General features: G+C 48.9%; 2 protein-coding genes across 2 annotated transcripts; one reads left to right on the top strand and one right to left on the bottom strand.

Annotated features, from left to right (window-relative positions):
* Nucleotides 1-269: 269 nt before the first annotated feature.
* On the bottom strand, nt 270-2,974 carry STPG3 (sperm-tail PG-rich repeat containing 3). The gene is given in 7 exon segments (XM_029286584.1): nt 270-490; nt 773-898; nt 1,143-1,254; nt 1,565-1,653; nt 1,891-2,028; nt 2,283-2,356; nt 2,868-2,974. Coding segments are annotated over 7 exon segments (780 nt in total). The 3' UTR covers nt 270-356.
* Nucleotides 2,975-6,210: 3,236 nt separating this feature from the next.
* On the top strand, nt 6,211-11,874 carry ZMYND19 (zinc finger MYND-type containing 19). The gene is made up of 6 exons (XM_015828028.1): nt 6,211-6,261; nt 7,770-7,829; nt 8,326-8,432; nt 9,471-9,611; nt 10,692-10,872; nt 11,692-11,874. Exons 1-6 carry the CDS (start codon nt 6,211-6,213, stop codon nt 11,833-11,835), a joined length of 684 nt encoding a protein of 227 aa, XP_015683514.1. The 3' UTR covers nt 11,836-11,874.

Here is an 11,874-nt window from a genome sequence, read left to right as displayed (position 1 = left end):
ACTTGAACCAATTACACCAGATTTGCCTTGTGGGGGTAATTCAAGTGTAAAATTGGCAAACTCTCTACTTCGTTTTTTGATTTTTAAATGACAGGTTTTCTATTCCACAAACATTTCCAATGGACTACTGGTTTGGTCCTCATAGTTTTCATAGATGGATATTCTTTATTTCTCTTCTCCCTTTGCTAATATAACTCAGCCTGATACCTAGAAGGGTTATAAACAGGAGATTGTGCCCTTTTAGGTTTTTTGTTTTTTTTGCAAGCATGTATTAACCGCAAGCAGCCCACAGATATTACAAGGAGCAGAAACGGAGTGGGAAGGAGCCCAGACTAGTTCTGTTGTTGGTGGTAGCTTCACAGTGTTGAAAATGGGCCTGTTTCGTGCTTCTTTGGCCGTCTCACACCTTGGATGTAGAAGCCTGGGCACCTGGGCAAACGAGCGTTGTACCCTTTGTCTACGTTGTAAGCCCCTGGACCTGGAGTCCCCTCTGTAAAAAAAAAAAAAAAAAACAGGTTGTCATTTGATGTCTGCTTGCATATCTGGATTTTGCTCTGAAGCTAAGAGGAATGAAAATTGACCCCTCTTTCAAACCGGCGGTCCTTTCTCTCCAAAATGGTCCTATCCTTCCAGGATAGGAAGCGTGACATCTTTGTTTCTCCTCAAAACCCCCCAGTCCAGTTGCCTTTTCAAAATTAAAACCACTTTTGATGCAACTATGACCTGGATGGCTGAGAGTGTTCATAGACTTTCCGATTGCTCCCTTCCTCACCTTTTTCAACCCATCTGAACAGAGTGACTGGGACAGGGTTGATGATGATGGATGGTGACCGGTGAAGCATAAGCGTGTAGGCACGTTCGATGTTATATTGATTGGGGCTTGGTTCATCTACGGTGCCTGCAAGTTGAATACAGAAGAAATAATTACCTTTGGGGTGTTCTACAGCCTGGTTCCCTGATTCTCTCTCCCACATCCGAAACAAGCCGGGCCCTACGTGGCTCCAAGGTCAGCCAAAGTGCTGTTGACCTGCTTGCCCAAGTTCTCCAGATGTTCCTCAACCTCCTGGAGTTTTCCTTGGTGGCTTTCTGAGACCAGGAATTCCTTCCTGTGTCCAGAGGATGTTTCTTGGGGACCATCTCACCTTTGTTGATCAAAGACAACTCGCCCCTCTGGCCGAAGGTGAAATTTGGGGTGTTTGGCCGGTTGGCAGATTTAGTTCCTAAGAGTTGACCGTACTGTGAAGGAGAAGGCCACTGGGGGGGTGGAAAAAAAGGTGAGGTAGAGCAGATCCACCAAGACAGAGGCCCCCAACCTTTTAGGCATCAGGGACCAGTTCCGTGGAGAGATTTTTCCACGGACCGGAGACCCTGGTTTTGTGTGCTACCTCCATCCCACGGATGGGCTTTTGCTTGTTTGTGCGGACCGGTTGCTGGCATGCCGCGGCCCAGTACCGGCGTTGGGGACCCCTGCACTAAGGTGTATTGATGTCCGCCCTTGGTGGACTTACGGACATTACATCTGAAGGAGCCTCCTGTGATTCTGCGTTTTAAGTGACACACGTACGTTGGTTTCGGTGTTAAAGTCCACTTTCCTCCAGAAGGGATTGTTGCTCATGAACCAAGACTTTTGCCACGCGCGGCGCCCTCCGCCTTCTAGTAAAAAAATAAAAAAGTCACCTTTGCAGCACAAGGGGAGAACACTTCAAATCTTGAGTCCTTCCTCATAATTTAACCTCACACTTGGGTTGACCAATTTGACTCAACAAAGTTCTCAGAAGGAGCTGCCTCGCCCTCATTTTAAAGGCAGGTGAGTTTACCTGCCAGATGGACTTAGCAATGGCTCCAGGCCAAGGTGATAATTCCGTGGCCCCTGCACCCCTTCCCCAGTACCTCGAGGGGGGGTCTTCCAACCAAACGTGTAGGACGGGGCGATAGTCTCTCTGCAGGCCATCGTGGGAGGTGAGTACGCTGCTGGGCCAGGACTGTCCGTGTTCAATAGGAACTGCATCCGGCCTTGGGCTTTTGTTTCTTCTAGACAGAAAGAATTTAGAAGCAGCCTTAATTAAGAGGGGTGGTTTTCAAAAAAGCAGAATTTTAGAGGGAGAATGGGGCCAGGGGATTTGGAAGCCAGTTTTGCAATCAGAAAGGGAGAGTCAATTTTGTTGAAGTTGCCACACTGATGTTCTCTATATTGCAGTGCAATTAGGCATGTGCAACTTTTTCACTGAAGAGAACACAAATCTAAAAAGGAACCTGCAGCATTGTCCTGAAGGATTGATTGCACTTACTGTTTATCTTTCCACCATGAATGTCTGGGAATAAGGGGGTCCCACTAGTTTCTCTGCCTCGATGACCCCTGGAAACAAAACACCAGACTTCACCCTATGAAGTCCTTTCAAGAAATATACTTTTAAGGTCCTGCCTTGGGAAGCCTTCTAAATTCTAAGCACATAAGAATTTGAACCCAGGCTAGGCAAAATAATAAGATGGGTCTTGAAGTCCCATAAGATTAACCTTTTCTAATTTCAAACATCAGTTTCAGGACTATCCTGGCTAAACATGAGCCAATAGACTGTTCTTGTTGGGTAGGCAGTACGCCAACGAAAACCCCAGTTCAAAATCCCAACATCAGGAGAACATATATAGATCTGTCTCTCAGCATGTGCTAAACTATAAAATGGGTTGTTTGGCTGATTGACACGTTTGCAATGCCCACTATTATGGATCGGTTCAAGTTGCCTTAGCAACAAACCACAGATTGGGGGAACCAATCTGTAATATTGCTCATACCCTCTTACTTGGCCTGGCCTATTTTAACCCCAGGCAAGACGTAGGGCTATAGATAGTTCTTCCCGTTCGGTGAGAACGATTGTACCTGCCTTTTATACATGGATGATGTTTGAGGGGTCTTTTTCTGGCTGCTGTCCAAGTATTTCTGAGCCATAAACTTGATGTGTTTCTTCTGAGATTCCATTTCGAAGGCCCAGGGATGTGGACTGCACCATACTCGGTCACCTGGAATGGCAGATATGTGACATCAATGGATTCTCACGTCCGAGGTTCCGTTTGGCTGGAGTGTGGCCATTGGTCACCTGTCAGCTGGCCGTAGCAAGGTGGCTTTTTTCAAGAGGAGGCTGGATCACGAAGGGCACCAAGACCTGGTTGGCTTAGCCACAGCTTGGGGAAGCCACCATGCTTCTCCCATTCATTCATATACAAGCTGTGGTCTATATTGCGTCTCTATTAAACTTACACCTTGGGCTAGTCACAAGCCGCCTAGGAAAGAGCGAAGGGCAAAGGAAATTGCAGGCATTGGTCCAGGCAGTCTCCCAGAATCCGATCCAACTGAATGGAAGGGAAAAATATATATATTATGTTATAAAATAGATTTTAGTGCCTCTATTATATATATATAGCGTCTCCATTAAATCTGGGAAAGGAAAGCAGGCTAAAATGAGATGGCTTGTTTTTTTTGTGGCTCCAGCAAACCACGGTTTATGGCTTGAACAAGCGTGGCTTTGTCCTGTTGATTTCCATGGGGAAATCCAAGAAAGATCTGTAGGATGCACGAACCATCTTCCAAAGCTGAACACGGTACTCGAGTTACAGGCACCGGTCCGAAGTTACGACGGCACTGGGGAAATAAGTGAGTTATGGCTGTTTTTCACACTTACGACCGTTGCAGCATCAAAATTTGGGCATTTGGCCATTGAAGTGTATTTAGGAGGGCTGCAGCATCCTGGGTTAGGTTAACCTTCCCTGGCTTCTGACAAGCAAAGTCAATGGGGAAAGCTGGATTCGCTTAACGACTGCATGATTCACTTAACAACTGCAGTGATTCATTTAACAACTGGGTGGAAAAAAAGCCATAAAATTGATCGGCACTCATTGAGCCATTTTGAAAGACTATTATAGAGATGCCAGCAAATAAATTCGAAGTTGGGTGTGTGTGTGTGTGTGTGTGTGTGTGTATACAGTATATAAAGCATTTATAGTAGACATATTTAATAGAAACGTTCTATAATACCTACATGGGTATGCCCGCACATACTTATGCCTGCTTCTTCACTCACACACACACACACTTGTGTGTGCAGATATACTTAAGAAGGCGATGCACCCCAGAGAGGGGACGTCTCCTTTAAAAGGCGGGGCAGAGCGCTCCGCGCATGCGCCGGCCGGCCCGCCGCGGGAAGTCTAATCACCCGGCGATGCAGGAGGAGGAGGAAGAGGCCGCCTGGGTGGGGCGGGAGGCGGGGCCGAGAGAGAGAGAGAAAGAGAGAGAGAGACAGCTGTGAGGTCATCAGCCGCGGCCGCCGGCGGTCGGGTCACGCGGCGGCCGTCGCGCCGTCGCGCGGGAGGCCGGGCGGGCCCCTCCCCTCCGGGCGGCGCGGAGGCGATGACGCAGCGGCGCGGCTCGCGCGCTGATTGGGCGGCGGCCGGCCGAAGGAGGCCGGCGGCGCGGCGGGGCGTGCGGCCCCGCCCCCTCGCCCGCCCCTCCTCCTCCTCCTCCTTCTCTCGCTCCGGGTGTGCGCGAGGCGGCGGCGGCGGCGGCGGCGGCGCGTGGCCTCGGCGGCGTCTCCGTCCAGCGCGGCCTCCCCTCCTCCTCCTCCTCCTCCTCCTCCTTCTCTTCCTCTCCTCCTCTTTCTTCTCCCCTCTTCCCCCCTTCCTCCTCTCCTCCGCCCAGGCCGGGGCCATGACCGACTTCAAGCTGGGCATCGTGAGGCTCGGCCGTGTGGCGGGCAAGGTGCGGGCCGCCCCTTCCCTCCCCTCTCCCCTCCCTCCCCCACGGGCCTGAGGGGCCCTGCCTCTCTCCTCCTGGGAGGGGGGGTCTCCGCGCGGGTGACGTCACACCGGGCACTCTGTGACGTCACCGCCCACCTTGGGGGGGTGTTCCTCGCCCCCTTCTCTCTTTGGGGGGGCGGTTGCACCCCCCACCGGCTCCTTGGGGGAGGGGAAGGAAGGGGAGGGTCTCCCCAAAGTCAGGCACCCTATAAGCGTGGGTGGGACTCCAACTCCCATCACTCCCTCCAGGGGCCTGGGAGGATGGGGAGTCAGGGTATTGGGGGCGGGGGTATGGAGACCCTGCCTGAAAGGAGCCTTCTTCCAGCCTGGATGTCTCTCTAGAGGCAGGTGCCTTTTGATGGTTTTATATGCACCCCCCCAAAAAAAAAGATGGGGTGCCTTTTGGTTCCTTGGGAAAGGGTGACATTCTGGGGCCAGGGTGGGTCTCTGGCAGGGTTCTTGGGGAGGATTGCATGGCTGGTAAATGGGGAGGGGTCTGGGGCTTAATTGGGGTGGCTGGAGGTGGGTGTCTGCTCTTTGGGGTCCCCAGATGGTTGGCTGCTGGGTGATTGTGCATCTCCAGTTGGGGACCCCGGAGAAGACTTTTCATAAGACTGTGCTGCCTAGTCTTCCTGTGTTCCTTTAGGAGAAAATAAGTTCTGTGTTGGGAGAGTCTTTCGGAACTGTTGATAGTTCCCCCGCAAGCATGATGTTGTTGGTTTTATTCTGCTGTTTCCCTTTTGCTTTGTTTAAACTGCCTTTTCGTTTCTTCATTTTTTTTATGATTGTGAACCTCCTAGAGATAGGCAGATCTATGGCGAGATAGGCAGCACATTTAAACCTAATTATACAGTACATACACCCGCCTATCCAAGGTCCTTAGAAAGGACTCGATAGATAGACAAAAATGCCAAATCCAGTTTGAACATCTGGCTGACTGTGTGATGAACAACAATAATAACTTAAGTTTTTACCAGTCCCAGACTACGAATCGAATTGAAGATCTTAAATAATACTCTCACAAAAGCAGGCTTTGAAAAGGCTTTTTCTTGACACCCTGTAGCTGCTGACTGAAAAAGAAAGAAAACACTTGATAGTTTTTGTTCCTTATGCTTTCTTCTTTGCTTTATGAAGACCAATAGGGAGATTCCTCCATATCCTCAGAATGTGTGGCTGGAAATGCTGCTGCAAGGAATAGACCTTGCTGCATCTAGCAGATTTAAATTTGTGGAGGATCTAATTGGGTAGAGACTCCAAAACAAAAGCTTTATTTTTGAAATAAATTTCTGGTGATTGGCCACTGAANGGCGGCGTCTCCGTCCAGCGCGGCCTCCCCTCCTCCTCCTCCTCTTCCTCCTCCTCTCCTTCTCCTCTTTCTTCTCCCCTCTTCCCCCCTTCCTCCTCTCCTCCGCCCAGGCCGGGGCCATGACCGACTTCAAGCTGGGCATCGTGAGGCTCGGCCGTGTGGCGGGCAAGGTGCGGGCCGACCCTTCCCTCCCCTCTCCCCTCCCTCCCTCCCTCCCCCACGGGCCTGAGGGGCCCTGCCTCTCTCCTCCTGGGAAGGGGGGGTCTCCGCGCGGGTGACGTCACACCGGGCACTCTGTGACGTCACCGCCCACCTTGGGGGGGGTGTTCCTCGCCCCCTTCTCTCTTGGGGGGGCGGTTGCACCCCCCACCCGCTCCCTGGGGGAGGGGAAGGAAAGGGAGGGTCTCCCCAAAGTCAGGCACCCTGTAAGCGTGGGTGGGACTCCAACTCCCATCACTCCCTCCAGGGGCCTGGGAGGATGGGGAGTCAGGGTATTGGGGGCGGGGGTATGGAGACCCTGCCTGAAAGGAGCCTTCTTCCAGCCTGGATGTCTCTCTAGAGGCAGGTGCCTTTGGATGGTTTTATATGCACCCCCCCAAAAAAAAAGATGGGGTGCCTTTTGGTTCCTTGGGAAAGGGTGACATTCTGGGGCCAGGGTGGGTCTCTGGCAGGGTTCTTGGGGAGGATTGCATGGCTGGTAAATGGGGAGGGGTCTGGGGCTTAATTGGGGTGGCTGGAGGTGGGTGTCTGCTCTTTAGAGTCCCCAGATGGTTGGATGCTGGGTGATTGTGCATCTCCAGTTGGGGACCCCGGAGAAGGCTTTCCATAAAACTGCTGCTGCAGCGGATGGGCGTCTAGTCTTTTAGGAGGCTTCCTGTGTTCTTTTAGGAGAAAATAAGTTCTGTGTTGGGAGAGTCTTTCGGAACTGTTGATAGTTCCCCCGCAAGCATGATGTTGTTGGTTTTATTCTGCTGTTTCCCTTTTGCTTTGTTTAAACTGCCTTTTCGTTTCTTCATTTTTTTTATGATTGTGAACCTCCTAGAGATAGGCAGATCTATGGCGAGATAGGCAGCACATTTAAACCTAATTATACAGTACATACACCTGCCTATCCAAGGTCCTTAGAAAGGACTCGATAGATAGACAAAAATGCCAAATCCAGTTTGAACATCTGGCTGACTGTGTGATGAACAACAATAATAACTTCAGTTTTTACCAGTCCCAGACTACGAATCGAATTGAAGATCTTAAATAATACTCTCACAAAAGCAGGCTTTGAAAAGGCTTTTTCTTGACAGCCTGTAGCTGCTGGCTGAAAAAGAAAGAAAACACTTGATAGTCTTTGTTTCTTATGCTTTCTTCTTTGCTTTATGAAGACCAATAGGGAGATTCCTCCATATCCTCAGAATGTGTGGCTGGAAATGCTGCTGCAAGGAATAGACCTTGCTGCATCTAGCAGATTTAAATTTGTGGAGGATCTAATTGGGTAGAGACTCCAAAACAAAAGCTTTATTTTTGAAATAAATTTCTGGTGATTGGCCACTGAANCTACCCCAGAATGTGTTGCCTCAAATTGTTTAGTGTGTGGCTGTTGTGAAATGCAAAAGGCCCCCTAGTAAATTACAGCAACTTATTCTTGCAGAATATTTAATTTTGATTTATTTTTTTTTAATTGCAGACAAAATACACGCTGATAGATGAGCAAGACATTCCTCTCGTAGAGAGCTACTCTTTTGAGGTAAGAATACGGGTCTTCATCTCCTGTGTTAATTTTCCAGTTTTTTCTTAGCCACTCTGACAAGCTGGATGACCTTCTCCCTCCCTCTTCCCCAGCCTCATTTCTGAAGCACTTCAGTTCCAATATTCCAAGGTTTTGTGCGCAAGCCATTGTTGACGTTTAGTGGTTTGACACTACAATGAGAACTGGATGGTTTCTGGGCCCACCTGTGTTTTTACAGAAAATGTGGATTGTATTGTGATGTGGCCTTGAGTTGGAGCCACCAACCTCCCTTGGTGCTTTCAAAGAATAATCAACATTGATTGGTCTCTAGGCTCTTTATCTATGTATTTATTTTTTAAGACTTCTATTAACTGTTATTTTTAATTTCAATGAAAAACCTTATTCACTGACTTAGCGTCGCGTTTTGTAATATCCATATTGTTAGTGATCTTGGAAAGTGGACGGGTGTTCAGATGCTTCAAAAACACAGAATGAATTCTTCTTTTCTGTCCAGGCTCGAATGGAAGTTGACGCTGACGGGAATGGTGCTAGAATCTTTGCTTTTGCGTTCGACAAGAACCGAGGGAGGGGATTCGGGCGTCTGCTGCACGAGCTGCTGTGGTAAGTGAGGTTGTGGAGAGGAAACACAGCTACAGGTTTCCAAAGAGAACTGTGTGTGTAAGGTGTGCTTAGAAGTGTTGCAAGTTAAGAGAGGTAACTGCTTAATGAGGCTCGTGTGGGTTATACATTCAGAGGGATAGAATCAAGGTGACGTGAAGTATTAATATTGCTCTATAAAGCGTTAGTAAGACCACACTTAGAATATTGCTTGGGAGAATTCTTGCTGTGAAGAAGCAGGTAGTAGTAATCTTAAAACTTGTTTAAAACTCTTCAAAAATAAACTCGGCCTCCTCAAAAGAAAACAAAAAAGGGGGTGAATAAAAATAATCTAATTTACCCTGTGTCCATTAATCTAACATGGTTGAACCCAATTTGCATCATCTCAGCAACTGCAGCCCTGGGGCCTGCTAAAAACATTAGAGGGTGCCGGGAAGTCCCTATTTCAACGGGACTTGGATCTGAATTTACAAAAGGGCTTTATGAACTTAGAGGAACCAGGAACTTGTGAAGGTCTTGCAAAACCAGTCAGCTGTACAGTTTGCCCACGAGTTCATTTTGCGACCGTTCGAAGTTACAGCGGCCCGGAAAAAAAGTGACACGTGAGCGTTTTTCACACCACGGTGAATGTGATCCAAATTCGGACGTTTGGCAACTGACTCGTACTTATGACAGTCGCAGTGTCCCGGGGTCACGCGATCCCCTTTTGCCAACCTTCTGGTGAGCAAAATCAATGGGGAAGCCTGACTCACTTAACGGTAGTCATTAACTTAAACAACTGCAGTGATTGACTTAACTGTGGCAAGCAAAGTCATAAGACGGGGCAAAATTCACTTAACAAGCGTCTTGGTTAGCAATGGAAATGTCGGGCTCCCTTGTCATAAGCCGAGGACTATTTGCGCTCCTTTCTGCTTAGAATTAGGCTGCAGGTCCCTGGGTGTTTTCATGCCAGCCTAGATTGGCAAGAGTTCCCCATATCCAGGGTGTGAGCATCACCATCCAGCCGACCCCTGAACTGTAGACTTTGTTATTTCTTTTCAGGGAAAGACACCGGGGAGGCATCGCCCCAGGGTTCCAGGTGGTGCATTTGAATGCAGTGACCGTTGACAATCGCTTGGACAACCTGCGATTGGTGCCGTGGGGCTGGAGGCCCAAAGCTGAAGAAATCTCTAGCAAACAAAGGTAAATTCTCTCTAAAGAGATGCAGAGAGAGCAGGAGGAAACAGAAGGCAAAGTTTAAAAGCGCCCTTAAGAATGGCCACGATTTCCTTGCCTTTCTTTGCCTCTTTTCTGTTTTAAGTCACTTGTATCCTGAGAATCCCATTCTTTCAGGGGGAAGAAAATTCCTCCTTGTGTCCGTAGCTCCTGTCAGTGTTTGTGTTTTAAAAGTGCAGGGTTGCAATTATAGATTACAAGGGGGTGTAAAAAATTGCCCTTTGAAGGGAGTCATGTCAAGAAATGGACACAGTGAAACAAACGAGGATTCGGGCTAGGTTGTTATGGTGGGATAGAATAACAGGATCTTGAAAGCCTGCCACAGTGTCTCTTTGGCTTGTTTTATACCAAACTGAATCAAGACACTCCAAGCTGCTCACGCCTTAAGTTGCTTCTCTTCCATCGTTGGCTCAAGGTTATTTCCACACTGCATAAGTGTAAAGAATCCGATTCTGTGCCTATAAGCTGCTTTGCCCTGGCATGATGTGGAATCAAAATCTTTTTGTCTTTCTTCGGAGCAGCGAGCTCGTCAAGAGCGCCGCGAGATAAAAAACCTTCCTTGGGCATTCAAGCCTATTTTTAATTCTTGGTTGCTTTGCATATTTCATGGGTAAGAAAGCTGGTATCCACTTTAAATAAACTCAGCGGACGGAGTGACAAATAGAAGGGAATTAAATCCGAAGCATTTTCAGCGGCTGGAAGAAAACGTCAGGAATTTTTTTAGGATCCTAGAGACACGTTCTTCAATAATAGTTCAAAAGAACCAGAGAAGTGTTAAGATTGGCTCAAGTTGTCTGGCAGTTTTGAATTAAATATTTTCACTCCTTAGAATATTTGTAACTCGGGGTTGAAATGAGGGGGGGGGGGAGTCCTTGATGCGTGCCTGGCTGAGGAATTCTGGGACTTGAAATCCACAAGTCATAAAAGGGCCAAGTTTGAAGGCCCCTGGTCTAAATCCTTAACTGTGTGAAAGGACGCGTTTCGTTATCTCACCTTGGCAGAAGAAATGCTTAACTGCTGCTCCTACTGTTGTTGTTGTTGTTGAAGGGAACAAAGCTTATACTGGCTGGCGATACAACAGCTTCCGACTGATCCCATTGAGGAGCAGTTCCCCGTATTGAATGTCACACGCTACTACAACGCTAACGGAGATGTGGTGGAAGAAGAGGAGAGTTCCTGCACATACTATGAATGTCACTACCCTCCCTGCACAATGATTGAGAAACAGGTACGTGCCCAGCCTGTCACGGGGTCTCCTGGGGATTGGCCCAGAGTCACCCAGGTGGTTTTTTAATGCCTAAGCTGGGACTAGAATTCACCGTCTCCTGGTGATTAGTCACTCGGCCAGCTTTCATGCCTAAGGCGGGACTAGAACTCACCCTCTCCTGGGGATTGGCCCAAAGTCACCCAGCTGGCTTTCATGCCTAAGGCAGGACTAGAACTCACCATCTCCTGGTGATTGGCCCAAAGTCACCCAGCCGGCTTTCACGTCTAAGGCAGGACTAGAACTCACCATCTCCTGGTCATTGACCCAAAGTCACCCAGCCATCTTTCACGTCTAAGGCAGGACTAGAACTCACCATCTCCTGGTCATTGACCCAAAGTCACCCAGCCATCTTTCACGTCTAAGGCAGGACTAGAACTCACCATCTCCTGGTGATTGGCCCAAAGTCAGCCAGCTGGCTTTCATAGCTAAGGCAGAACTAGAACTCACGGTCTCCCACTTTTTCGCCTGCAACTGTAGACCACACTAACAAACTAGACCAAACCCGTTGCGTCTTGTAAGCCAACCTAAGTTGTGGGACTCTCTGGCATCTCTTAATAGAAACCAAGGTGGCCCTTATCAAGTGGCCAAGCCGGCTCATATCCAGATGCCAACCACCTCTTGGCCCCCTCTCTATCTCCAGTCCATGCTCCCAGCTTCTTGGGCTCGGCTCCATTGGGGGTCTTTTCCAGGGAGAGTCCCAGAAACGTTGATTGATTGATTTCTCTCTCTCTCTTCTTTTTTTTCCTCTTTCTTTCTTTCCCTTGCTCCTCCTCGCTCCAGTTACGCGAATTTAACATCTGTGGCCGTTGCCAGGTTGCGCGGTACTGCGGTTCCCAGTGCCAGCAGAAAGACTGGCCCGCTCACAAGAAGCACTGTCGGGAGAAGAAACGGCCCGTCCAGCAGGAACTGGGACCAGAGCGATGACATGGCTGGCCAAAAACTTCCGCCGCGAGGGCCTTTCCC

The sequence above is a fragment of the Protobothrops mucrosquamatus genome, unplaced genomic scaffold (genome assembly GCF_001527695.2).
Source record: "Protobothrops mucrosquamatus isolate PMUCROS unplaced genomic scaffold, P.Mucros_1.0 scaffold4166, whole genome shotgun sequence".
NCBI classification, from domain to species: domain Eukaryota; kingdom Metazoa; phylum Chordata; class Lepidosauria; order Squamata; family Viperidae; genus Protobothrops; species Protobothrops mucrosquamatus.
This window is presented reverse-complemented; position numbering and strand designations above follow the sequence as displayed.

What these genes read in the sequence shown, in the direction of transcription:
- ZMYND19 (XM_015828028.1), top strand. Translation starts at nt 6,211, where the DNA reads ATGACCGACTTCAAGCTGGGCATCGTGAGGCTCGGCCGTGTGGCGGGC. An exon ending in TAGAGAGCTACTCTTTTGAG is followed by an intron (nt 7,830 to 8,325) that starts GTAAGAATACGG and finishes TTTTCTGTCCAG; the next exon opens with GCTCGAATGGAAGTTGACGC. An exon ending in GAAATCTCTAGCAAACAAAG is followed by an intron (nt 9,612 to 10,691) that starts GTAAATTCTCTC and finishes TTGTTGTTGAAG; the next exon opens with GGAACAAAGCTTATACTGGC.